The sequence below is a fragment of the Peromyscus californicus genome, unplaced genomic scaffold (assembly GCF_007827085.1).
Source record: "Peromyscus californicus insignis strain IS unplaced genomic scaffold, ASM782708v3 Scaffold_18__1_contigs__length_77618521, whole genome shotgun sequence".
In the NCBI taxonomy this organism is placed as follows: Eukaryota; Metazoa; Chordata; class Mammalia; order Rodentia; family Cricetidae; genus Peromyscus; species Peromyscus californicus.
Window position 1 is genome coordinate 62,886,726 of NW_026294480.1, and position 27,617 is coordinate 62,914,342.

At 44.3% G+C, this 27,617-nt stretch overlaps 2 protein-coding genes across 3 annotated transcripts in view; both read left to right on the plus strand.

The window, feature by feature from the left end:
• Atg10 (autophagy related 10) overlaps positions 1-179 on the plus strand; it is a 317,126-nt gene extending 316,947 nt beyond the window's left edge. The window contains exon 6 of the mRNA XM_052743619.1: positions 57-179. Within this exon, the coding sequence (XP_052599579.1) occupies positions 57-179 (123 nt within the window). The remainder of the gene's footprint in view (positions 1-56) is intronic.
• On the plus strand, positions 146-27,016 carry LOC128113724 (V-type proton ATPase subunit S1-like protein). Of its 2 annotated transcripts, none has more exons than XM_052743615.1 (7): positions 146-248; positions 8,508-8,548; positions 8,798-8,859; positions 9,290-9,507; positions 17,934-17,984; positions 21,716-21,956; positions 25,138-27,016. In XM_052743615.1, exons 1-7 carry the CDS (start codon positions 193-195, stop codon positions 25,438-25,440), a joined length of 972 nt encoding a protein of 323 aa, XP_052599575.1. In that variant the 5' UTR covers positions 146-192; the 3' UTR covers positions 25,441-27,016. The 2 variants fall into 2 exon arrangements, with proteins under 2 accessions (XP_052599575.1, XP_052599574.1); XM_052743614.1 differs by lacking the exon at positions 146-248 and adding an exon at positions 604-779.
• Positions 27,017-27,617: the final 601 nt, after the last annotated feature.

The following is a 27,617-nucleotide window of genomic DNA, read 5'->3' on the forward strand; positions in this document are numbered from 1 at the left end:
CTTCCCCTCTGCGGCAGTTCTTTAAGCACTCCTGTCCCTGTGTTCCTGTTCTGCAGAAAACCAGCACGGAAGGGAGAGCTTGTCTGACTGTTACAACAGAAGCTCTGGGAACCATCCCTCTGGCATGCCTTCAGCAGCTCTTGACTCCAAAGCCAGAGTGTCGTCAACATACCTCTTAAGTCTTCTCCGTAGATGGAAAGTTTGCATTTAACGGAGAGCCGTGATCTAGGACACATCTGGAAACATAGGTAAGTTCCAGACTGTTTTTTTTTTTAACTAACCAATTCACCTAAAAATGTATGGTAAAAATATATACTCATAGATCTGAGAGAAAGGGTAATCATTTGCTGAAAAGTAGTATGAGAAGCTTATGAGATGTGTGACACAATGGTGCAACTTCCCATAAAGGGCTTACTAGCAATGTATTTTCTCTTAAAGTGCTGTCTAAAATTTTTTAAATGCGATGAATAATTGAAAAGCTAAACGCTGCTGGGTTAGCTCTGTGCTCCAGATCGAACATTGCCAGGCCTCACCCTCCTTGCTCCCCCATAGCACATCCTGGGAAAGCTATCTTTTTATTGGTTGAAGGTGCTGCCAGTCACTTGGCAAGAACAGTTCAGCCTCTGCTCTGTTTGCTCCACGAATTAACAGATGTGCTTGGTTTGAAAAGGCATACGTTTCTTGATGGGAAGAAAATTCTTGTTCAGTTTTTCACTTCTGTTTTTATGTACGGTGTTTTCAGTCACTTTGGACCAGATACTTGCCTGGAAGAATGTAGGGTGAGTAACTGCCCATCCTTTAATGCAATGTGTTCGTGAACCTCAGTGCAAGTGTGAAATTAGATGTTTTTGTCATTTCTTTATGTAGTTATATCTGCATCTGTTTATGGTTCAAAAATGTATAAGCTAGGTTAGAGCATACAGCTACTACAGTATTTATTATATTATACTTTTACAATGAGAGGCAAGGATTATCGTTCAAAACACTAAGAAACACTGCATTTGTATTAAATATACCACTCCTTAACTGACTCGCAGATCAGCCCTGGCTCTGGTTTCTTTTGCATTTATAAACAAGGGCTAAGTTCACAGCTTCTCCTGTCATAATTATGTGAGTGGCAACCTTAGGAATGTATAACTCGTGATCCCAGAGGAAAGATGTTAGGTCACGTTAACTGGTTAGAGGTAGTGATTGTTTATGATGCGGCATTTACAATTAACAAGCACCATTTTTATTCCCTTGTCTGTTTTCTTTCCGTACCTTACAAAGAAGTACACAGACTTAGCTCTTAAAAAGTGTAGTTAGAAGCTCCACCGCCGCTACTGCATGTCTCATTTCCCAATTATTCACAATGTGCCATCTCACCAAAGGCATCGGGGAAATTCGTGTGAACACAGAGCACAGCAGCAAACAGGGTGAGCTTGCAAAGCATCTTGAAGAACTCCTTAGTCAGCAGCTGATAACAGCTTTAAGAACAGATATTCGCAATGTTTTCTTCTTTTCTCCCCTAAATCAGTTAGTGCGTTCTTTCAAGCTTATTTTGAAATAGTATGTGGCTTAAAGGTCTCAGGCGGTTAAATGTTATATCATGCTTTGCTTGGGACAGGTCCCCTGTAGCCCAAGCTGTCCTTGAATTTATCTATATAGTCAGTGATGGTCTTGAGCTGATCCTCCCAGTTTACATTCCAAGTTCTGGGATAACAGGCATTCACTGCTGTGCCTGGCTTTGTAATAATGTGGAATCCTGTGCTTCTGTGCCAGGCAGCGGTTACATTTAGGGCCTCATGAATGCTAAGCAAGTGCTCTACCACTGAGCTATACCCCAGCCTATAAGACATAATATTTCTCCACCAGGTTTATATGGAAACGAGTGGCTTTTGTATTACATTGGCAAAAATAGTCTCAAAAATTAAAAAACTCAAGTTCTGCCTTTATAAGCGTAGATCTTAGAAATTACACAAACAGCTGTGTTCTTTACAAAAGCTACAAAACCTAGATGTTACTAACAAGCAAATGAACAAGGAAATGTGGTATATATACACAATACAATTTTATTTACCCAAAGGAAAAAAGTAATTATTACATTTGCAAGAAAATGGGTAGAACTGAAATATCAGGTGAAGTATCCCTGACTTAGAAACAGAAATGCGTGTTCTCTCGGGCAGATCCTAGATTTTAATTTTTATATATGTGTGGAGGGAGGGACAAGTGTAGGTCAGGAATCTAGAAAAGGGAACATGAAAGGGGAAAAAAGAGGTCTTATGGGAGGGCTGGGGAGGGTAAAAAATGAGGTAATTGAATACCAGTGTCCTTACAGTGGAAGGAGACTGTTGGGGAAGGAAGAGGAGAAGGGGGTACAGAGAGCAAAGGAGTGTCAATGACAGCAAATTATGTATGAAAACCCAAGAATGCAACCCAGCATTTTATATGATAATTAAAAATTACAAAAGCAAGTTAAGTCACGTAGATGACCATCCTAATCTAATAACGCATGCTAAGTCACCATGAAGGAACCAACAACTCCTATTTTGTAAACGCTCTTTCAAATCATGGATCTGCAATTAAAAACATCTCTTAACACGGTAGGGCTATTCCTAAGAGAGATGGCAGCAGTGTTGGTGTGACGCACATTTCCTAAGTTTAAAGAGAAGAGTGGGGAGTGCTAGGCCTTCAGGTGGCTCAGCGGCTAAGAGCGTGCCTGCAGCAGTCAAGACCTGAGTCCGGACCTCAGCACCTAGGTAGAAAAGCCAGACTTGGCCATGGACGCCTGTCACCCCAGTCCCGCTGTGAGCAGAGAAGGGGAGACTACTGAAAAGCAGTGAGCTCCAGGGTCAGTGAGAGATCCTGTCTCCAGGGAGTAAGGCAGAAGGCAAAACAAAGAGGAAGATACCCAGCATTCTCCTCTGGCCTCTGTACACACTCATATATACACACACATACATCTCATGCATGTATGTAAACACACACCCAAAAGGAAAAAAAATCCTGTTTAAAACAAAGGAGTTGGAAGTCACAATTCCTTCTTTTTGGAATCCTAAATTGGATTTATTCTTCTGTTTGTTTGAGACAGGGCCTCTGTACAGCCCTGCCTGGCCTGGATCCCTATGATGGTCTGTCTGATTTTGAACTCACAGAGGTCTGCCTCTGTTTCTACCTTGTGTTTTTTGAGACAGGGTCTCTTCAGAGTTCTGGAACTTGCTGATTCAGCTGGCCTGGCTAGCCACCGAGTCCCAGGGACCCTCTTGTTTCTGCCTACCAAGTGCCAAGATTACAAGTGTATGAACCCGTGTTCCATGGATTCTAGGCATTGAATTCTGAGTGCTTACCAAATGAGTTATCTCCTCAGGCCCATAGCCACTTAAAATATTTTTGTTAGATTATATCAATTATACATTGATATGGGTTTCATTAGGATATCTAGCCATTTAAAAATACAGTAATTTTGTGAAAGAGTCTCACTAAGTTGCCCAAACTGGTTTTGAACACCCTATATCAACTCAGGAGACCATGAACTTTTGATTCTTCTGCCTCTGACTCCTGAGGCATTGCAGGCCTGGGCTGCCAGGTAAAGCAAGGTTTAATTTTCTTACCTCAGTGTTTCTTAACCTATCCACGCAGATAATTGTGGATGGTTGTCAGTTTTTCCTGTCATTCAGGTACTATGTAGTGACGCATATTTTGTTCTGGTTGAAATTAGGTTTCCAGTAAGATCTTACTTAGTCAGGCTTAGGGTTGTATGCAAAGCCTGTCTGCATTGCAGTGTTTTAAAAAAGAATGACGCGCCGGGCGGTGGTGGCACACGCCTTTAATCCCAGCACTCGGGAGGCAGAGTCAGGCGGATCTCTGTGAGTTCAAGGACAGCCTGGTCTACAGAGTAAGTTCCAGGAAAAGCGCAAAGCTACACAGAGAAACCCTGTCTTGAAAAACCAAAAAAAAAAAAAAAAAAAAGAATGATTGTATGGTTAGACCAGAGATGCATTGAAGTGACAGTGAACTTCTTTGTTTACTATAAGTCCTTCATTAATGAACACATGAAAAAATTTAATTAATAGACAAAGCCTCAAACCAAGCAGTTTAACAGTATTATAGTTTATTTATTTATTCATTAATATACTTTTACTCAATAAATATCTAGAATTATCTTCTTCTTTTTTTTTTTTTTTGGTTTTTCGAGACAGGGTTTCTCTGTGTAGCTTTGCGCCTTTCCTGGAACTCGCTTTGGAGACCAGGCTGGCCTCAAACTCACAGAGATCCGCCGGCCTCTGCCTCCCGAGTGCTGGGATTAAAGGTGTGCGCCACCACCGCCCGGCTAGAATTATCTTCTATTAGCTAAATATTCCCAATTGATTTGATACTTTTATCTTTCCTATGTAAACTATACTTCACCATTTTTTATATTTTTGTTAATGAAGGCACTTAAAAATCGGATGTATAAGTTGGTGTTATGATATATGGCTTTTGAATACCATTCAAACTAATGAAAAATTTAAAATTCTGTTCATGGGTATGAGAAAGCTTTATGTCTCCAGGGAGTGTTTTCTACTTGTTTGTTCTTCTATCGTATTTTCAGTGATGTTTCAACTCACATGGGAGAATTTGGAGTTAGGTAGGTAGAGACGTATGCATAAGATATACATTACTTTCGTTGTTCAGAAAATTAAATGTCTCAGTGCTCCCAAGTGCACCAGGATGAGATTGGCCTCAGAGGACTGATTCATGCCAACCTCGATCGCAAGGGACTTCTTATAAACAGCAATGTCTCCTAGGCTGTGTGTGTGTGGCTAAGCGGGAGAGCACACATCTGTACAAATGAAGCCAGAGTTCATTCCTCAGAACTGGAAAAACAAAAAACAAACAAACAAACAAACAAAAACCACATTCCACACTAACTAGTATACATGAAAGTCTTAAATCTTTGTTTATAAAGTCCCGAGCTACAAACACTATTCAAGCTTCTACATGCCTGAAAATGTCAATACGTGCATAGACAAATAAAATGTATTATATCTATACAGTGAGGTATTTCTTAGCAATGGATTAGAATTAAGCACTGATACATGTAGCAGCATACACAAATTCCAAAGCCGTTGTGTTAAGATTAAGAAACCAGCCGGGCGGTGGTGGCGCACGCCTTTAATCCCAGCACACGGGAGGCAGAGGCAGGCAGATCTCTGTGAGTTCGAGGCCAGCCTGGTCTACAGAGCGAGAACCAGGTAAAGGCGCAAAGCTACACAGAGAAACCCTGTCTCGAAAAAAAACAAAAAACAAACAAACAAACAAACAAAAGATTAAGAAACCAAATACTAAAAGGTAAATGTTATGACTGTTAATTTACAATTGTATGAAATGCACACTCATGCAGATTGATAGGAAGTCACTGTACTTGCTTGGGATGAAGGGTGGAGGGTTGAAGGTGAAGGGAACTGTAGAAATCCTTGGAGAACTTTTGGTGAGTACCATTGATATTCTTGAACTCTACTGTAGCTATAGCACCATGGCTATGCACCTGTGCCAAAACATACAGGATTGATTAGATTACATAGACAGTTTCCTGTACAAAAGTTACACTTGAGTATAGTTGATAAAAATGAACCAATTGTTGCATACATGTGTAAGGAGCAATTAGTAGGCATTTCCCCAAATTTGTCATCTGTAGAGATTTTTACTAGATAATGTAGAATAATGTATTTAATCTGTAATCAGTTCTATTTATGTGTGAACTAAGATTGGCTGTGACTTGATTACTAAGGTTGAAAGGTGGGTTGGGAATCATGGGGAAGATTTTGTGTTTTGGCTGACATTAAAAGAAAGATTTATTGCTGTGTGGTGGTGGCACACACCTTTAATCCCAGCACTCGGAGGCAGACGCAGGTGGATCTCTGTGAGTTTAAGACCAATCTGGTCTACAGAGGGTGTTCTAGGATGGCCAAGGCTACATGGAGAAATCCTATCTTGAAAAATTAAAAAAAAAAAGATTTATTTTATCTTAAATTATGTGTATGTGTGTATGAGTGCACCCCACCTATGTGTTAGTACCCAAGGAGGCCAGAGTCGTCAGATTCCTCTGGAGTTAGGGTTCTAGGCAGTTGTTGGCCACTTGATGTGGGTTCTAGGAATAGAACTTGGGTCTTCTGAAAGAGTAATACAAGGTCTCAACCACTGAGCCTCTTTCCAATCCCCTGGTTTGCATGTTTTTGCACTTGGAATACATGACAAAACATTTCTCTACCTCCCTACTTAGCAATTTTACTTTAGGAATTGATATTAAAGAACAAGCCACTGTAATATCTGAGATCAGAGTTCTCAACCTCCTTAATGCTGTGACCCTTTAATACAGTTCCTCATGTCCTGGTGACCCCCAACCATCAAATTATTTTCATTGTTATTTCATAACTGTAATTTCGCTACTGTTATGAATTGTAATGTAAATATCTGATATGCAGGATATCTGATATGCGATGCCCAAAGAGGTTAAGACCCACACGTTGAGAACCACTATCCTAGAATGTCGGAGCCCTGGGAACAATTGTTATTAGTGAGCTTTTCATTACATAGACTATATTGAAAACAAAAATAGCCTTCATCTTCCAGTAAAGAGGCTTATTTATCTTATAGTTTTGGAAATTCAAAGGCATGGGTCTGAGTTGGTCAGTTCTGGTGAGGATCCATGGCTGATGGCAGATGGTGAGATGGAGTGAGTCTCCAGAACAAGGTGTCAGTCATATCTTGAGCAAGGAAATAGAGAACAAGAGGGACCGCTGTTGCTCTCTTTATTACAATGTTCTCACAAGAACTACTGATGGTTGTAGGAGAACCATCCCTAGGCTGTGGAAGAACCACCGCACACTCTCGGAGACCTAAGGACATCCCCATACCCCACCTGCCACCATCTGTCTGCCCAATTCTACAGTCACAGTGAGCCTTTGGAGGGCTTTTTAAAAACATATTAACCAAAGTTTCCCCTCCCTCCCCTCTTCCCAGCACCCTCCCCCCCTCCCCCCCAACCCCATCCACTCCTCCTCCTCCACTGTTTCTCTTCAGATACAGGTGGGCATCCCATGGATATCAGCCAGCCATAGTATATCAAGCTGAAGTGAGACCAGGCACCCTCTCCTCCACCAGCGTTGGATGAGGCTATCAGGCAGGAGGAATGAGTCCCCAAATCAGGCAACAGAGTCAGGGACATCCCCAGCTCTCACTGCCAGAAGTCTTATACATTTCTTTCTTTTTTCTTTTTCTTTTTTTGAGACAGGGTCTCTCTATGTAGCCTTGACTGTCCTGGAACTTGCTCTGTAGACCAGGCTGGCCCCAAACTCAGAGATCCTGCTGCCTCTGCCTCCTGAGTGCTGGGATCAAAGGCATGCGTCATCACTGCCTGGCCCTTTGGAGGACATTTAAACCAAAACATAAATATGTGAGACTAGGAACATGGCTGAAGACACCACGATACGTTTTCATGATGTAATACTGTATGAAACTCAAAATTGTGTCCAAAAAATGACAACATGGGTAAATGTTTGTGATACACACTGAAGCCCAAAAATTGCAGGCTGAAAAACAATATGCTCTCAATATGTTTTTAAGTTTTATAAAAAGAAAATTATGTGGTATATGTATGTTTATATGAGTATAGCTAAATAGTAGAAGGCTATAGATCATAATTTCTATTTTCGTAGTTTTCAGAAATTCCTTTTTGGCAATTGAATCTGTCTTTTGTTTGTTTGCTTGTTTGTCTCTTGAGACTGTGTGGCTCTGGCTGTCCTGGAACTCGCTATGTAGACCAGGCTGGCCTTGACCTCACAGAGATTTCATGATTCTGCCTCCAGAGTGCTGGGATTAAAGGCGTGCACCAACACTGCTTGGCTGAATTTGTCCTTTTTTAAAATAACACATATTGAATATTTTGTCTATAATATAGTGACACAGTGTGATATAAAATTTCATTGTAAAATAATTTACTACATATTATTATGTTTTTATCATTGGTTAAAGTTTGGTGGCTAGCTTACTGCTTGGCCTGCAAGTTGAGTCCCTATAACATCCAGTAAGGATAAGAACTGATTCATAAAAAACGAAAAATTTCAGGAATTTCTGTGTTTTCTATATTCTGTTTGGAGAGGGTGTGCTATATTTAAATCAGAAAATCATCACTTGGGCTGGAGAAATGACTCAGCATTTAAGAGCACTGGCTGCTCTTCCAGAGTTCTTGAGTTCAATTCCCAGTAACCACATGGTGGCTCACAACCATCTACAATGAGATCTGGTGCCCTCTTCTGGCCTGCAGGCATACATTCAGGCAGAACACTGCATACATAATAAATAAATAGATCAATCAATCTTAAGAGTTTTAAAAAAAAAGAAATTTCTCACTTAAAAATGTCGTATTCTGAGTGGCTACAGCATGCTCCCGAGTGGTATGGACACAGCTGAGATAACCTCTCAAAGCTTCTGGGAAGCCTCCTCGATAGATGTTCATTCTGCATTTAAAACTCTATTTCTAATTTCAGTTCGCAAGCCTCTTCAAGTAAAGGAGTGATTATACGGAGTGGTAAGACTTGGAATTGCCCTTGTGTTTCCCTGGGGGCAGGGATAAAGAAAGGCCCTTTCTGGGGTATATTAACCTCACTGGTGCTGTTTGAACTAGAATCTCTCGTGGAAAAATCTTTTCAACTAGGGCGTTTCAAATGCTAAGCCCAAACAGGATATATACCAGTGATTAGCTCATCAGCATCATTCAGTTATGTTCACAAACTGATAGCATCAAACCTTGGTACTCACAGCATTATTTATTTGACAGATCAAAAGCATAGCGGAGAGGTGAAACCAGTCCAGAATTTCACAACACCACCCATCACACAGGTATGGCTGTTGGGACCTTAAACTTTAACCTAAATAACATGCTCACTTTTCAATGCTTTCAGAGCTACGGTGAATATATACACCACAGTTACGCTAATTATTAACATAATCTTACTTGAGCTCTGGGAAGTTGAGAACAACATACAATTCTTAATGTTACATTTTTCACCGCAGTATTCCGTTTTATGGTTTTCCCACAGGAACCGCAGCAAGGGTATCTTTTATTACTTACTGCTCTCTCTCTCGACCAGTTTGTCTTTCATTTGCAACTACACCGGAATAATTGGCCCACTCTCTGTGTCATTCTTTCAGTAAATAAATAACATGTATACATGAATACAGGATATGAATTAACCTTTTTATCTGTAGGAAGTCTCTGATTCCAAGGACCCACATGTATCTCCTAAATTTCTTTTACTTGGTTAATTAGACTTTCAACGACAATCTGAGCAAAAGCCATTGGAGCGTCTACAGTCATCATAATCCTGTTAAGTTCTCCAGGGATGGCGTTCCCTGCATCCTCTTCTGGACCAAGAGAATCACAGTGAAATTTAAGAATCAGACCTGGCTGGACCTCACAGATGAAGCACCTGGTCCAAACACAACAGTGGACACCGGCAACTCAAACTGCAGTGAGGAAAGCGCCATGTAAGTCAATCTTCCTGGCTGAGGAAGCCTTCCAGGTACTGTGTAAATTCACCGTGACAACCGGTTTGTTTTCCTTCGTCATCTAAACTGAAGAACAAGTCACAGATTAAAGAATGTTTTATTAGTTCTTTGAGAATTTTGTGCAATTTGTTTTGATCATATTCACCCCCAGCTCTTCCCAGATCCACCTTTCCATCTAACCACCCAGTTTTGTGTTATCTTCTGTCATAGTTTGAAAGTAATTGGCCCCATAAGCTCATAGGGAGTGGCACTATTAGGAGGTATGGCTTTGTTGGAGTGGGTGTGGCCTTGTTGGAGGAAGTGTGTCACTGTAGGAGATGTGCTTTGAGTTCTTATATATGTTCAAGCCACGCCTAGTGTTCAGACTGCTTCTCCTTGCATGCAAGTCAAGATGTAGGACTCTCAGCTACTTCTCCAGCACCATGTCTGCCTGCACACCACCATGTCACACCATGATAATAATGGACTAAACCTCTTAAAATGTAAACCACCCCAATTAAATTTTTTTCCTTTTTAAGAGTTGTGATGGTCATGGTGTCTCTTCACAGCAATAAAAACCCTAAGATATTTTATTTTTTAACCACCGAGATCAATTTAGGCTGTCCAACTATTTTTGGATGTGAGTTCCATTGGAGAGTGGCTGATTAGTTTTCTTCTGTGGGTTTTGAAAATGAGAGTTTCCAATTCATTCTAAAAGGGGAGGAAGGAAGAAGAGAAGGGAGGGGAGGAGGGAAAAGTTTCATCTATGAATATTGTTGTCCCTAGAGTTCCCCAAAGACCATCAAGAGACCAAATCCGATGCAAGAACAAAGAGTCTTTTTATTGTTGTGAGTTAACTCGGGTCTCTCCGTCCATCTGACACAGCAGCAGAGCAGGAGAGACCCCGAGTGGCAATGGGGCTGTGTTTTTACAGGGGGTAAAGCAAGGGGGACTTGGGGTCTACAGACTCTGTAAGGACAGACACAGGATTGGTTTATGTGAGTGGCAATCATGTTAGTAACTTAATTGGCTAGGATTAGTTGAGGGTTACAGTTTTCCATTTTTGGGCAGGCCTTGACAAGTCCCAGGCTCTGTCCTTCAGCTGCCCTGGAGGCTGGCTGGCCTAGCATGGACTGACTGTGGGAGCTGGCTCAGTGGCCCAGGCTTTGTCCTTGAGCTGTTATGGAGGCTGGCTGACCTAGCATGGACTGACTGTGGGAGCTGGCTCAGTGGCCCAGGTTTTGTCCTTGAGCTGTTATGGAGGCTGGCTGACCTAGTATGGACTGACTGTGGGGGCTGGCTCAGTGGCCCAGGCTTTGTCCTTGAGCTGTTATGGAGGCTGGCTGACCTAGCATGTACTGACTGTGGGAGCTGACTCAGTGGCCCAGGCTTGGTACGTCCTATCTCCCTGTCCCTGCTGGCAGGGACATCAGTGGTTGTCTTTTGTTCATGGCCCTCCTAGAAACTGGTTGCTCAGTCTCAGGAAACTGAAATTAAGGCCTGATCTCTGAGAGAAGACTGAGCAGCCTGTTATGGCATTTGGGCCTTTCAAATATATGCCAATTTAGTTAAACAATAGTACTAAGCTTCACAGTGGGCCTGTGATATCCCCAGTCCTGAATTGTTAGCTGGCCTTACAATAAATACCAGGTTATGGCTACCCCCTCCCATGTCCCTACCCCAAGTCAAAGGGCAGCTAGTTCCTTCACAATAATCATGCCCCTGTTGTGCAGGTAGGCACATCTTGCCAAGCAGGTTGGCCTTTTGGTTGCAGGGTTCACAGCTGGGTTGGATCATTGAAACCATTACTTCCTGAGCAGCCTGAAGGACAGTCTTTTGTGTTTGTAAGCTAGCCGGCCAGCAGGAAGGTTTCCAATCAGGTTCTAGCTTGCTTTCTCTGAATCTTGCAGTGGAGGTGTGTGATGTCTCCTGCAATTTGTTCTTTTTTTTTTTTTTCTTTCAATTTGTTCTTATTCTCTAATTCTGGTAGGCAACCGAGAACACTGACAAGAGCCTGTGCTGTTTGGAGGTAGAAGGAAGGAAGAAAGGATGGAAAGAAGAGAGGAAGGAAGGGTGAAAAGTTAAGTTCTTTTCAGGCTCGGTCTCAACTCCAAATGTTAAGAGTCAAAGTACCCTGGACTTATCATGAAAGAACTTAGATCACACAGCAGGGTGTACCCATCTTTGTGGGCTACTCAGGAAACCTTTATTCAGGACCAAGCTTTGCCTCTAGGTGGTGTGTTTGGTCATGGTGAGAGATTCTCAAATTACAGAACATGGCCTATTCCACAGTTTGTGTGTAAGAGGACATTTGGTCAAATTTCAGTGAGTCTTTGGGCATTTGAGTGTGAACAGAATGGTTTGAGATAAACAGATTAAGTAAATGTGCCTGTTGAGAACAGATCACTTTGAAAGCCTTTCTCTGCGTTTCAGGCATCTGAGAATTTTTTCTTCTTCTTCTGTTACTTGTCCAGGAAGAGGAAATCTGAAATGTTCCCTTTGTGCTCTACAAACCCCCTGTTCAATATTCGTTGGTACAATGAATCCTTTTGGAAGATTCTTGCTTTTGTTTTGGCCTGCCAGGATATTTGTATGAACTGTAACATGTTATGCATGCACTCCTGTGTGCATTCTTTTTATACTATATATGGTTCAACTGGAATTGCTGGTTTATTCCTGAATTCTGTTTCTTATTTAAAGTTCTTGATCATGGGTGGAAATGGATATATTGATATATCCGTAAAGGGGATATTATGCATTCTCTTTTGCTCTTCAGAATGACTGTCTTCTAGTAGGGACTTAAGGAATTATAATAATTGCGAGATTTAGGGAACTGTTAAGAATCCATCCACATTTGTTTCTCTTGTTTCAGCACAGCTATCAAGGACTATGGGAGAGCTGCCCACACTGCTGAGGGCTCAGGACTTTTCCCCCCAGTCTCTAATGAATTCCCTACAGGGCTCTTGATTTGTGGTCAGTTGCATGGAGAGATGCTGATTGCCTGGGGGAAAAGCTTGCTTGCCCAGGGCTGGCTGTGGTTCCATTTAGCCTGACATTAGGGGGTTGTGGGACGAACCAGGGCAGCGCAGCTTTTGACTGGGCTGTGGAGAATTTAGTCATCGGTGGAAACTATGCATGAAGAAAACCCAAAGCTCGTCTTGCAGGTCCAGTTCTGGAGAGAGCTGTGTGCCGACAGGACCTGTGGGCTTGTCCCATGACAGATGGAGATGGTGGCCACTATTCATCATAGTGGACAGCCTTTGTACCTTGCCCAGAGGCCAGGGCTGGTGAGGTCTCCACATCTGGTGTCGTCCTCTCCTATAGGTCATAAGGAATTCAGGCTGAGTGAGGCTAGGGACCTTACAGGAGTTCCACCGGGGTTCTAAATCGGCTTTAAAGGGACATGTTAGCACCTTCCTCTTGGCCTTATCTCACAGGATTATGAAAAGCAGCCGAGGAAATGTAAGTATAAGATCCAGAGGACCCGTCAAGTGCTGCCTGCCCCTTTCTTCTCAACACCAAGTGCAATGGAACACAGTGCTGTCCAACCACCTGTTGGAGAGGCCTTGGGACTTTTTGCTTTTTCTCTCTTTTTAAATATTTTTTAAGATTGGTTTATTTTTTATTTATGTGACTTCGTCTGTGTGTGTGTGTGTGTGTGTGTGTGTGTGTGTGTGTGTGTGTGTGTGTGTGTGCGTGCATGTGTGTTCGGGTGTCTGCAGAGGTGACAAGAGGGTGTTGGATCCCCTGAAGCTGTTGTTAGCCTCCCGACGTGGGTGCTGGGAACTGAACCCCAGATCTCTGGAAGAGCAACAAGTGCTCTTAATAGACGAGTCCTCTGTCCAGCCACTTTTTGTTTTTTTACCGTGCATAAATGAGATATTGGACAGGCGTTGATATGGTATCTTCCTAGTCACCTCCCTAGAAATATGCTCAGGTGTGAGCCCCGGGTAGGCAGCCCCCTGACTCCTGCAGTCCTGCTCAGGTGCGATGCAGGCAGCCTGGGCGCACCCCCACCCAGAGAGCATGCTGGGGCTTCTTCTCAGGAAGTGAGAGTTTTAGTTCCAGCTGCTAAAAACCCCTGATACTTATCTCTGAGAACCCCGTAGAACAATGAGATGCCTCCGCTGTGCCTGTGGGGGAACGCTTGCATCTGACAGAACAAACCCAAACGGAGACATAGCCATGTAAGGTCAAAAGCCCAGACTGGAAAAAGATGAGCATATTTTAGCTTTTGGAAATAAAACGCTCAGGGAGGGGCAAATTTGGCAGACAGATTTGCTATGGAAGACTTTTTAATAGTGAAAGCCCTGCAAATAGAACACAGTCCCAGCATCTGTGCGCATTTTGAGGTTGGGCATTTATAGCCCGAAGAATTCAGGGTCTGTTTTAAATGTGTAAGAACGGGGCGCCGAGTGAGTTCCTTTGCTCTGGGTTGTACCCATTTTTGTGGTCCTGTTGTTGTGTGGCATCCGGCACCTACGAGACCCTCGCTGAGCAAATGGTGAATTAGCTTTGTTGAAATCCGGCTTCAAGCCCTTTACTCCAGAGTAGTCTGCTTTCATGCTTCCACAGGAACCAAGCCTGCTAGGGAAAGCCCCGGTGGGTCGGTGGGTCGCTGCTGGGAGCTGGTCAGTTTTCTCACCGGGTGATGATGGACTGCTTGAGTCCATCCCCTCCCCTCCCCTTCCCCTCCCCTTCCCCTCCCCTCCCCCTCCCCTCCCCCTCCCCTCCTCTTCCCCTCCTCCTCCCCTCCCCCTCCCCTCCCCCTCCCCTCTCCCTCCCCTCCCCTCCTCCCTCTCCTTCCTTCCTTCCTTCCTCCCTCTCCTTCCTTCCTTCCTTCCTTCCTTCCTTCCTTCCTTCCTTCCTTCCTTCCTTCCTTCCTTCCTTCCTTCCTTCCTTCCTTTCTTTGTTTTCTTCTTCTTTCCTTTTGGTTTTTCCAGACAGTGTTTCACTGTGAAACCCTGGCTGTCCTTGAACTCAGAGATTCGCCTGCCTCTGCTTCCCAAGTGCTGGGATTAAAGGTGTGCGCCACCATACCTGGTGTATTTTGTTTCTTTAAAATGGTTTCTTTAGTAGTTTTTATCGGACAGTAAAAGTACCATTAGGGTAGGGATCTCTTGAAGCTTTACTTAATAAAGAAGCTTTGAAAGTGTTTTTTTTTGTAATTATTTATTCATTTATTTTGTTTTTATATCCTGACTGGAGTTCCCCCCTTCCCCCCTCCCCCGACTCCATCCACTCTTCAGTTTCTCTTCAGATATAGATGGGCCTTCCATGGATATCAGCTAGCCATGGTATACATCAAGGCTGGATGAGGCAATCTGGTAGGAGGAAAAGGTCCCAAAAGCAGACAACAGAGTCAGAGACAGCCCTTGCTCCCACTATTGGGAGTCCCAGAAGAAGACCAAGTTACACAACTGTCACATGTATATAGAGGGCCTAGGTCAGTCCCATGCAAGTTCTCTGGTTGGTGGTTCAGTCTCTGTGAGCCTCTATGAGCCTAGGTTAGTTGATTCTGTGGGTTTTCTTGTGCTGTCCTTGACCTCTCTGGCTTCAACAATCCTTCCTCCCCCTCTTCCTCAGGATTCCCTGGGCTCCACCTAATGTGGCTGTGGGTCTCTGCATCTGTTTCCATCAACTGATGGGTGAAGCCTCTCTGATGACAGTTAGGCACCAGTCTATGAGTATAGCAGATTATCATGAGGCATTATTACATTGACAATTTTTTTTTTTTTTTTTGCCAGTCATGCTTGGTCTCTGGGCCATTCAGCCTCTGGGTCCTGGCCCTCCAGGCGGTGTCAGGTGGTAGGTCCCTCTCATGGTATGGGTCACAAGCTGGACCAGTCATTAGCTGGCCACTCCCACAGTTTCTGCTCTACCTTTTTAAAGTGTTTTCAAACAGGCACTTTCAAGGTGTCCAAGTTGATCCTGTTAGGAAATAAATATTTCCTTTACCAGTCTTAGCTATATGATTTATTTTGTGATCATCACATCCCTTCCCCATAAGCAGTGTCATGATAGAGTTCTGGGCAGCCACTGATCTTTCTGTTTCTGGGGAGCAGGCCAAGCTGAGGAAATCACGGCGTGCTATCTACCATTCTTGGCTATTTGCTTTTGCTCTCTTGGTTTCTTAATGCATGTTAAGGTGTTCTGACTCCTAGATGTTTTATTGCTATAACAGCAGCGTTCTTTGTATATTTAAATTTCTTATATCTTCCCACTATAAACACACAGCTCATCATTCTTATATTTCTAACCCTACTTGGAAATACGAGTGAAGAGTAAGAACCTGCACAAATCCAAGTGTATCTTGTGGTCACTTGTCATATACATGCTCACACATAATACCATCACCACAACCAAACACTTTCATCATGTCTGAAACACACTTGTTACCCTTTCTAGTCCATCGCCTGCACCATAGCCACCTTTCTAGGTAACCGTTGGTTTAGTTCCTCTCATTCAGGATTGATTTGTGTTTCCTAGAAGTTTATGTAGATATGGCCATGTAGTATGTTCTCTCTTTTGGTGTGGCTTCTTTCACTTAACATGATGACTGAGGCAATCTTCTGTGATCAGTGCAATACTCTTTTTCCCTGCTGAGCAGTATTCCATTGTATGGGTGTATCACAACTTAATTACCCATTCACCCATTGATGATAGAAGTTTGCCGCTCTCCTTTATGTAACTTATCAGATAGTTATGAATATTCTTGTATGAGTCTTTGTGGTAGAATGGGTTTCATTTCTTAGTTATTTTCCACATAGAAGTAGAAGGGCCAAATCATATCATTTAGGCATCCTTAACATTCTACAAAACTGCTAAATTTTAATCTTAAACACTTTTAAGTTCTTTTGGGTCATATGCTGTAGTCAGGCTAGCTCAGAACGCGCTCCATAGTGTGTGTAGTATGACTGTAAGCTCACGGCAATCCTGCTGCCTCGGTCTCCCTAGTGATGGTATTAGAGGCATGCAACATCACATCTGGCTCCAAACTTTTAAAAAAGTGAATCCTTATTTTTTTGAGACACAGTCTTTCGTATTCCAAGTTGGCTTCAAACTTTTCTTTGTAATTGAGGCTGGCCTTGAACTCCTGTTTCTTCTGCCTGTACTTCCTGGGTGGGTGAACACCTCCTACTCAGTTGAAAATGAACCATTTTGCCTTCCTAGGAGGATTACCCACTTGCTTCATGTTCTTTTTGGTATGAAGCTGTAGAGAAAATCCTTTTATAAAAGTTACTGTGTGGTTAATACTTTCTGAAAAAAATTCACTGGCCTTGGGCTAAAGGATACGCTTTGGAGTTAGTAAGAAAGTTAGGCCTTAGGGCAATTTGTCTGCATGGCAAAGGGCTGGAGAGCCAGCGGGACACATCTTCCTGCTGGGGACATTTATGAGACACAGATCTTAAACTTGCAGTCATTCCTGTCCTTCATGGTAGGCCAGCTGCTTCCATCCAGAGTTATTAAATTCTTCCACTTACTTCCATGGTATGAGCTCAGCATCTCCTTTCTTCTTTTCCCAAGGAGAATCTGTCATCACTGAGGGAACAGATGCTTTTCTGTCATATTCAGGAGGTGAGGAAAGAGCCACCAACTCTCCACGTCAATTTTGGACTCCTCAGATCCCAGGAATAATGTTGGGCTCTCATTATACTGCCCAGGGGGATGAGTTGTATCAAGAGGAGAATCAAAACTGTTGTTCCTGGGCCTGGTGGTGGTGGTGCACACCTTTAATTGAGGTACTTGGGAGGGAAAGGCAAGCAGATCTCAGTGAGTTCGAGGCCAGTCTGGTCTACAAAGCCAGTTCCAGGACAGCCTAGTCTACAAAGCAAGTTTCAGGACAGCCAGGACTGTTACATAGAGAAACTCCATCTCAAAAAACCAAACCAATCAAACAAACAAACAAAAAAAACAACAAAAAAAGAACCTGTTGTTCCTGAGTGAATAGCTAATCTGTCTTCAACCCAGGGAAGCTAGTATTTACCTTCAGAAAAGTGTGCAAGAATATAGTTATCAAAAGCTTGTGAGTTCCGCATGGAAGATGTTTAATCATCCTGTTTGTTGTTCTGTGATGTGTAAATGTGTTTTTAGTTTATGTTTTCCTAACGCCCAATAATGCAGAGCATAATTTAAATCTTATTATTTCTGTGTGTGTGTGTGTGTGTGTGTGTGTGTGTGTGTGTGTGTGTGTGTCCGTGTGTCCACTTGTACGCAGGTGTGCATGTGAGCTCAAACCACTGTGTCTGTGTGGAGGTTAGAGGATGACTTGCAGGAATTGACTCTCTCCTTCCACCACGTGGGGTCCAGACATCGATGTCAGAAGTCAGGTCATCGGGTCTGGAGGCAGGTACCCCCTCCATCTGAGCATCTTGCAGTCTCAGCCATTCCGATTTTGATGAACTGTGCTGTTTCCATTCTCTTAGGTTGTCTTTGAAGTTTGGGGATGCTGAAAAGCCCAAGGATCTTGACATCAGGTGGGTAGTGCTACAGTTTCTGCATGTCAGATAGACTACGTTCTACTGAATTTATCCCCCACCCCCACCATGAGTATCAAGGGCCAGGCATGTACCCTTCCTGTGACACATCAGATCCATATCTAAGTACAATGAGAGGTCAGTAGCCATGTCTGACAGGATTCTGTAGGAATGTTTCCTATACACCAAAGTCCATACATAGCTCAGAACTCTGAGAATTCAGTGGTTATGGGCAAGAAGATCTGGCAGGAATGCTTTCATCGTCATCATCATCATCATCATCATCATCGTCATCATCATTGTTATTTATAACCACGATCGAAACACCTCGTCTCCTCGCTATCTTCAGTGAGGGTTTTCAGAGCATGTGAACTGAGAACCCAGAACAAAGAATAATACTGAGTAGAGCCCACTAGGCTTCAGGCTCTGCTTTAAGGTGACTCCTTGCAGCTTCTTCATAAGAGTCCCACGATTTGACTGCAGTGAAGAGGTCTTTGCTGTCATAATGTCCCAGCAGACAGTCAATACCGGCCTCCATTTTTCTCTGCTTGTGATAGAAGGCTGCCTCTACTGATAATGATTTATCTTAGCAGCTAGTAATCAAGAAATTTGAAGGCAAACACTTTTCTTCTTGTGTTGGGTGGCACACCCTTCAATCCCAGCACTCTGGAAGTAGAGGCAGGCAGACCTCTGTCAGCTTGAGTAAACATAGTGAGTTCTAGACCAACCAATGCTACATAATAAGATCCTGTTTCAAAGGGTTTTACTTCCCATAAAAATATATCAATAATTTTCTCAGCAGTTGGTGATCAAGACATTTGAAGGCAAAAATTCAGTGCATGGGCTGGGGAGATGGCTCAGTCAATGCAAGCAGAAGGACCTGAGTATGATCCTCCAAAACCATGTTAAAAAGCTGGGTGTGGTATTATTGGTTATAACCCCAGTACTGGGAAGCAAGGGTTTGTCCTGCTTACACATGAACACACACACACACACACACACACACACACACACACACACACACACACACCAGAGCTTCCCTTCCTATAGGACTTTTTAGTGGAGATGAACTTTTTAGTGGAGATGAGCACTTTTGTCTTCAACTTTACCTGGAAAACAAGTAGGGTGTGCCGGGCAAGCACTCTTTCCTGCACTATGTGCTCTATGGTTCTCTCTGCTTTGTGGAAATATTTACGAGTCTCCAATAAAAGATTCTGTAGGAAGACGTGCTTGAGAATGACTACATGCCCCACCTTTCTCTCAGAAATTCACATCATAACTTTGTTTATTCAAATACTTGAAAAACCAGAAAATACATCTGTAACATCATCATCATCATCATCATCATCATCATCATCATCATCATCACTTAGGAAAAAGCTGTGTAGCATACATGTCCATACTCCATGTCTACTTGGATCTTGCCTTTTGAGAGTAGTAGAACTCAACTTGCCCTACAGCCCAAACAAGGCTGTTCTGGCTAGTTTTTGTTGACGCAGAGCTTGACATATTTGAGCAGAGAGAGCCACAGTTGAGAAAATGCCTCCCCCATAAGACTGGCCCACGTGCAAGGCTATTGATTATTTTCTTACTTCTTAGTGATTGATGTGGGAGAGCCCAGCCCACTGTGGGTGGTGCCACTTCTTAGCAGGTAGTCCTGGGTTCACTAAGAAAGCAGACTGAGCAAGCCATGGAGAGCAAGCCAACACTCCTCCATCGCCTCTGCATCAGCTCCTGTCACCAGGTTCCCACTTTGTTGAGTTCCTGCCTTGATTTACCTCAGTGATGGTGGTTATTCAGGAAGTTACCTCCTCAAGGCGATTTAGGTCATGGTACTTTTATCACAGTAACAGAAACCCTAACTATGAGGGTTTAAAGTTTAGACTTACTATGCCCGAGAGACCAAAGAAAAATGCCTCTAACACGTAAGAAGCCCCTACCTTGCTCAGGCTGGACCCTAGCAGCCCACAGCCCTTTTCTCCCAGACGTTGAAGACTATTGTTAAATTGACCGATCCTGTAAAGTTTGCTGTTCTAGCAAGATAGCGGGTCATAAAACTAACGACTACTTCTGCTTCTGTAACCAAACTTGCTTACCCTGTCAAAAAGATGACTAGGACAACTGCAAGACATACATGTTAAAACCAGACCCTGCCTACGCGTGGGCAGGCTGCATGGAATCTTGCCGGCTTTGTCTTTACAAGCCTTGGGCTGATGTGGCCAGGGGCTGCATCCTGGGATGGGTCTCAGGTGCAGTCCTTGCCCCACCCACATTGGATAAATACCTAAATAAAAAGGCTTTTTTTTTTTAAATTAAAATGTATTCCTGGTCATGGTGACTCTCTGAGTGACCCTAGACCCATACCATGAACTATGTCTTCCGTCCTTGGCACCCCAGCTTCCTCCACCCCAAGTGAGGCTGTTCAGAAAGTCTTTTTTGCCTGGACTCCCAGGAGTCTCCATCTGGTCCTTGTCTACTGTGAAAACACATTAACATCCTCCCCACTGGTGGCCTCCCGTCGACTAGCATTGCTCTTTTCTATATACCCGAAGGACCAAATCCTCACGTTCCTGTCTTTGTCTCAGGAGCTGTTTCTACAGGAACACAAACGCAGATAAAGAAAACCCATGAAAACAGAAAAATCAGAGATATCATGCTATAGGAATAAGAAAATAGCCGGGCGGTGGGGTGGTGCACGCCTTTCATCCTAGCACTCTGAGGCAGAGGCAGGTGGATCTCTGTGAGTTCGAGGCCAGCCTGGTCTACAAAGCGAGTTCCAGGACAGGCACCAAAGCTACACAGAGAAACCCTGTCTGGAAAAACAAAACAAAACAGAACAGAATTAAGAAAATAAGACAGGCAGTGGTGGCACATGCCTTTAATTTCAGCATTCAGGAGGCAGAGGCAGGTGGATCTCACGAGTTCAAGGCCAGTCTGGTCTACAGAGCAAGTTCCAGGACAGCCAGGGATACATAGAGAAACCCTGTGTAGAAAAACAAAAAACAAGCAGCAACAACAACAACAAAAAGAATAAGAAAATAAAAGTCACTGATAATCTATCCCATATTTGCAAATACTACTGAGATTTTAATCCCATCATTCTTGACTTTCGTTCTATGTAATATCTCATTTTTTAAAAATAAAAGACAATTATCACGAGCTATATCCACTGTATGTATGTTCGGAGAATGTTCCACTTTAAAGCTGTTAGCAGTGAGGGTGCTGGTCTCAGGATGCATCTGAAAGGCAGCTAAACACAACATTCTGAGAGGAACTGAGCAAGGCATTTTGTTCCTCTGGGCTCAGCTCCTCATATGTGACACTAAGTTAACAATATTGTCTTTCTCACAGGGCAGCAGTAAGCTTAAGGAAATACACAGGAGTAGCAAGTGTGGCTGGCACATAAAAGCTATTACTATTCTTTTACAACTTAATGCTGTGTTAATATACATCTAAGTTTCTTGTCAAATTTGTTGCAATAATAAACATATAAATTGATTCTTAGAATAGAAAAAACAGCCCTCTCCCCATCCTTTGTAGGATTTTCATATTGCTCTTTTCCTGTGGGCACTCACTAACAGGCTCTTGTTTGGCGCCAAAGGGAAGCCGCTCCCCAATTCGATTCCACAGCCTGACAAAAGAGGGCGCCATGGTACCGTTCACAGACGACGCTCTGCCTGCGACCGGCAAAGGGCGATGGCTAACACTGATTAATGTGCGACCCTTTTCAGGCTCACCCTAACCAATTACAACAAGCTGTCCAGCCAGAGTTGGTTTAGTTTACACCGAGTCGAGATCATCTTCAACAATTCGGTGCAAGCATCTTTCAATGCAACTGGCATATATGCTCTGTCAAGTTACTCCTACCGCTGCCAACGAGTCAGCAGCCTGCGGCGGAATGACGCTCTCCTGTTGCTTAGCAGCCCCGAGGATGTGGCAAGCCTGTGGGAGGTCACGTTTATTGATTTCCAGGTAACAAACTAAAACATATGGTGGACACGCCTGCACACTTGGTGCCAAAGAGACTCAGTGTTTGTTGAAGTCACCCAAAACAAGGTGTTTAAAGGAAGAGCGAGCGAGCGAGCCTTGGTTTATTCTGGGGCTTCGGTGGCGTGAGGTGGAGCAGGATAGTGAATTTCTTCTGCCTGAGCCCTCCAGGGCTCGGTTTCTGCTTTCCTGTTTACCCACTCACTTATCTAAACCCTAGCGCAGCTGTGGCTGAAGCCTGGTGACTGACACTTCCTGGGCCCAGAGGCTCTGGGGGCAGAGGCACCGTGGGGCAATTACTTTATTCCCTTGTGAGAGTGAAGCAGTGATCTTATCAGGGCAGATAAGAAGTACATCTGCAGTGGGAAAGACAGCGATGACAGTTAGCATGGGAATGGAATCATCAACCAGTCAAAATTAGCCCGGAGATCTTGAAAGCCTTGGGAGGAAGGCATGGGAAACGTGACAGGCCCTTTTGCACCACCATATCCCAGAATCCTCTCAGGCTGGGTGGGGGGGACATTCTATCAAGTCCCTCTATCTTGTTTTCCTGTGGCCAGGGCTTCCTCACTGAAGTAGCAGGCAGGGCTTTGCATGTCCCTTTTAAGGGCATGTTCCTGCTTTTTCCATATATGCATGGGTATACATATTTATATAGACTCCTCTCAGCTTGGGGGAGGTACCGTGTGGGCAAAAGGCCAAGGGGAAGGGAAGAGCATGCATTTTGGAGTGAGGCAAACCTGGTTTGAAAACCGCTTCTCTGTTTCACGGTTAAGTTACTTACCCTTGCCAGTTTCTGACCTGTCTTCATCAATGTGTGAAGTACATGCATGGCCTCATATGTGTGAGACAGGGCCGTTCCCAGGCATGGAGTAACGCTACCACTTATACCAGCGTGTGCCAGTGGTTAAGACAACACATTTTATGCTATGTATATATTGTGACAAAAATAACAAAGCAAAACACATGGGCCAAGACCAGGGGTGGGGATTTCCAATGGAAAGAAAGGGAGTGAGGACTGGAAATGACTCCAAAGCCACCAGCGAGACTGGTTCACAAACCCACAGGATTAATCTCTCTGCTGGCTGGATGAGGCACAGTAGCTTCGGTTCCAAGCTTTGGAGCCGCAGCATAAGGAAGAAACAGTCTGGCATGTATCACAGGACCCCCAAGACTCCAGAGAGCTTACTGTGAGGAGCAAAGTCCTCTCCTGGGTTGTGCAACCTGTATGCATGAAATCAGGCTCCCCACCTCCCCAGGAGGTGGGTATGCTAGCCTTGTGGAAGCACCTAGAACATACCCAGAGGCAAGAATGCAGGCTCAGGCTAGGGGAAAGGATTGTTCAAGCTGCAGATTTGCTGGTCTTTCTTGCAGAATCAACATTTGTCCCTCAGTAGACCCAAATTCCTTTCAGGGGTACCAAATCCATGCATGCTCAAATTCCTTATGCAAAGTGGCATGGGATCTGGGTAGAATCCATGTAAAGCCTTCTATGGTAGGGACAAGAGCAGCAGAGATGGAAGATACCAGAAGCTTTGGAGTCATAAACTGAGCCCAAGTATAAAGTCAGGTTTCCCAGGTGTAAATTTTATCATCACACGCGTTCTGCAGTGTGACTCCAGGTGAGTTACTGAACGTTGCTGAGCCACAGTCTCTAACGTAAAATAGCCACTTGCTCAGAGGCCGTCAAGAAAGTTAAATTGGGTAAGAAGTGTCTGGTCTACACAAAGCCTTCAAGTGTATGCTTCTGTTGGTGTTTTTACCGTACCAGGACTCATGTTCCCCCAAGAGATGCCTTCCAGCATCTTCCTGTCAGTGGCATCCAAGGATGCACCTCTCAAACCCAGAGCACGCTTTGAGTTAGCAACATTAGCCGAAGTGTGGTTTCACATGAACTCAAACCGTCCCAAGAACCAGATTACAAGAAGTTTTCTTTCAGAGTCTCGAATTCCAGGAGACTTAGTTGCCACAGCTTGGCCATCTCAGAGTGTTTGGTGGGTTTTGCTTTAAAAATCAAGTTTCAAGCCAGGGATGGTGGCTCCTGTCTGCAATCCCAGAACACGTAAGGCTGAAGCAGGAAGAGTGAGTGAGTTTGGGGCCAGCGGGGCTACACTGTGTGTAGATGAAATTCTGAACGGTCTTAGTAAATAAGAAACATGGAGCCAAATACAGAGTTAAAGCCTAAGAGATCAGACCAAGAGCCACGACTCCCTTTAGCTTACCATTTGCTGCCGTCCTTCCCCTGAGATAGAGACCTTCTCCTGTTTCCTGTCTTTTTATTGCCTTTCTGTTCTGCCTTCTCATTGGCTCTAAATCCAACCACATGACTTCATCATCACTGCCTGTCTATACAGACCTCCAGGTCTCTATGGTTGGTACTGGGATTAAAGGCATGTGTCACCATGCTTGCCTGGGTCCTTGAACACACAGAGACTCTGCCTGCCATGTGATCAGATTAAGGGCATGTGCTACCACTGCCAGACTTCTGCTTAATGGCTATGACCTCTGATCTCCAGGCAACTTTATTTATTAACATACAAATAAAATCACATTTCAGCACAAATAAAATATCACCATAACTGTGAGCCTTCAAACAAGACTTCATTGTCCCAATAAGCAGGATCATAATTACCAGATCAGGTGCTTAAATTATTCTACAGTTTGGGGGTGGTATGTGCCCTCGTGGCCTTTAGTAAAATACCCAACAGAAGCCACTTTCAGGGAGAAGCACTTCGTTCGGCTCACAGCTCCAGGTTCCAGCCCATCATTTCAGGAAGTCACCGCGGCAGAAACCTGAGGCAGCCAGCCACGTCCACAGTCAAGAGCACAACTGCATGCCTGCCACTCAGCTCACTGACTTCACGTTCACAGGGTCTGAGACCTGAACCTAGGGAATGGTGCCACCCACAGTGGGCTGGGTCTTAACACATCAATTTACATAATTAAGAGGATCCTCCCCCCACAGACATGCATGCCCACAGGGAGTCTGATATGCACATTCCCTCACTGACACTCTTTTCCTAGGTGCTTCCGGATTATGGGGTTGACGAAACTAACCATGATGTATAAAATTTGGTTAACTGGGGCGCAGAACCATCAGCACGGTGAGAACCGACTCTTAGATGGAAGGCATAGGTCACCTCTGAACTTTTCTTTCTCTGGACAGATCCAAGGCTTCTCCATCCAGGGGACACACTTTGCCCAGGCCCGAGACTGCGGCTCTTCCTTCTCTCCTGCTGTTCTCATTGGCCTGGCCATGTCTCTGATTCTGTTGCTGGTGCTGGCCTACGCCCTGCACATGCTCATCTACCTGCGCCATCTGGACGGTCACTACGAGTTCATCACGTCTCCTGCCCACCTCCCACCTCTGAGGGAGCTAGACACAGGGGAGGAGAAGGAGCTGCTGGGGAGCCAGGGAGCTGAATGCTACGAGCTGAGGAGCCAACAGATCTGCAAAATCTATATTTAGCAGCACGAGGCTCTGTCTCCTCACCAGGGCCGCAACCAGGCCTGAAGGACGGTGTTCTCTTCTGTGCTGTCTGACTTGTGAATTGTTTGATTAAAAAAAAAAAAGGAGAAACATTGGCAACTCGTTAGTTGGTTTTTAGCATCTATTGGTTTTGATAGGTTGATCTGGGGCAGTGCGAAACTACCTCAAGGTACCCCACAGGGTCTGACCAGCAGGACTGATGCCTTAAGCATGATAAAGAGAGAGAGAAAGAAAGGCGGCATGATGGCTAGTTTTATATCAACTTGATACAAGCTATAGTCATTGAGAGGAGGAACCTCAACTGAGAAAATGCCTCCCTAAGACTGAGCTGTAGGCAAGCGGGTAGAACATTTTCTTAATTAGTGATTGACGAGGGAGGGCCCAGCCCACGGTGGGTGGTGCCATCCCTGGGCGGATGATCTGGGTTCTATAAGAAAGCAGGTTGAGCAAGTCAGGATGAGCAAGCCAGTAAGCAACACCCCTCCATGGCCTCTGCATCAGCTCCTGCCTTTCGGCTCTGGCCCTGCTTGAGTTCCTGTCCTGACTTCCTTTGGGGATGAATAGTGATGTGGAAGCATAAGCCAAACAAGCCCTTTCTTCCCCACGTTGCTTTGGTCACGGTGTTTCCTCACAGCAGTAGAAATCCTGACAAAAGAGCTGGGGGAGGGAGAGAGGCAGCAGAAGTTCAGATCCTTAAGTGTTCTGTAACAATTTACATTTTCCCCCAGGAATTACATTGCAGTTTCATTTAAAAAAACAGTCTTTCTTTTTCTCCCTTTCCCAGACCTGCTTCTGGAAAGCTGCCGTCAGTCTGTGGCAGAGCAAACACTGTACCCTGGCGTCAGTCTGTGGCAGAGCACCGTTATGTCAAGGGCTCTGTCATTCAGAAGCAGCAGGGCCTCAGCTGTGTGGTAGGGGCGACAGTCATGCCCTTTCCGTTTGGCTGTGAGCCCAGGCTGGCCTCATTTGGGTGTGGCAGACTTCTGTAGGCCATCGAGCGCATCCTTGAAATGAGTAGCAGAAGATGAACACTGTGCATGCTGTGCAGATGCTGCCGCAGAAGGAGCCCCTCTTATCCCCACCCACTGGGAGTGTCTCCTAAACTCTCGCTTAGAGGAAATTCTGGAGCTGCCACCATGTTCTTCCTCCCACTTTTCCTCCTCATGGATCCCCCCGCAATCATTTTCAGTTCTCAGAAGGTCTGAACACTGAAGATTGGTTCATTCCCCGTCTCTTCAAAGCAGGAACATGCTTGCCTTGTAACAGAGCTGACATTGCATTTTCCTCTCCAGATTGTGCAAATCACCTACCTTTACAAAGAATACCCTCCACCAAACTCAAAGTGCACACAAAGGAATGGAATTTGGGAGGCTGTGGTGATGGGTCCGCTCTCCAGTTCCACCTTAGATGATGAGCAGTGGGTGATGAGCCTTGACATTTCTGATATAGCATTTCTTTTGGCTGCATCATTAGTAGCTGAATGTAGGGTGGGTCCTAATGCTGTCAAAGTCTGGAGGATAAAAATACTCCACATAAAGTTCCTTTTGTTTGACTATTCTGAGTAGATTTGGTGGTCTGCAGCTAAGACTCCCTATTCACATAGCTGATATGCAGAAAGGTCCACAGAAAAGGGATGCTTGGAGAAGTAGGGACCCAAAATGATCTCTCAGCTCTAGTTTGCTTGAAACCAACAGAATTTCTGTTAACATTTGAAAATGCTGAACCCAGACCATGGATGTGACAGCTGGATTTTCATGTTGTTGTCTTGAGTATCTTTTTATTGGTTATATGCACATGAAAAGGAGATAGTTTATTGATCACATTAGGATGCTTTTGAAAGTGAAAAGGAATGTCATTAAAGTTCCATGACAGAAGACATGGATGGTGTCAGGTAAACTGAGGTTATATCATCATCCTCGATATCAGCAATCTTTTGTGTGCTAGGCTGGTCTGTCTATGTATGCAGGAAAATGAACCAGAGACTTTAATTAAGAGAGAAGCAGCTAGGCTAACTGCACATCTTCACCTCTCCCTCCTCTACTCCAGATCCAGTCCCCTAGTCTCACCGTCCAGCTCTGTGGCAGACCACCTGATACACCTCCCCCCGTTTCTGCCAACACCTGCAGCATATCACATGATTCTTCTCCTTCAAATTT

Bases quoted from the DNA above. Each gene is read 5' to 3' on its own strand.
- LOC128113724 (XM_052743614.1), top strand. From the start codon at position 685: ATGGGAAGAAAATTCTTGTTCAGTTTTTCACTTCTGTTTTTATGTACG. The intron at 8,549-8,797 runs GTAAGACTTGGA...TTTATTTGACAG, and splicing joins AGGAGTGATTATACGGAGTG to ATCAAAAGCATAGCGGAGAG. The intron at 9,508-17,933 runs GTAAGTCAATCT...CCATTCTCTTAG, and splicing joins TGCAGTGAGGAAAGCGCCAT to GTTGTCTTTGAAGTTTGGGG.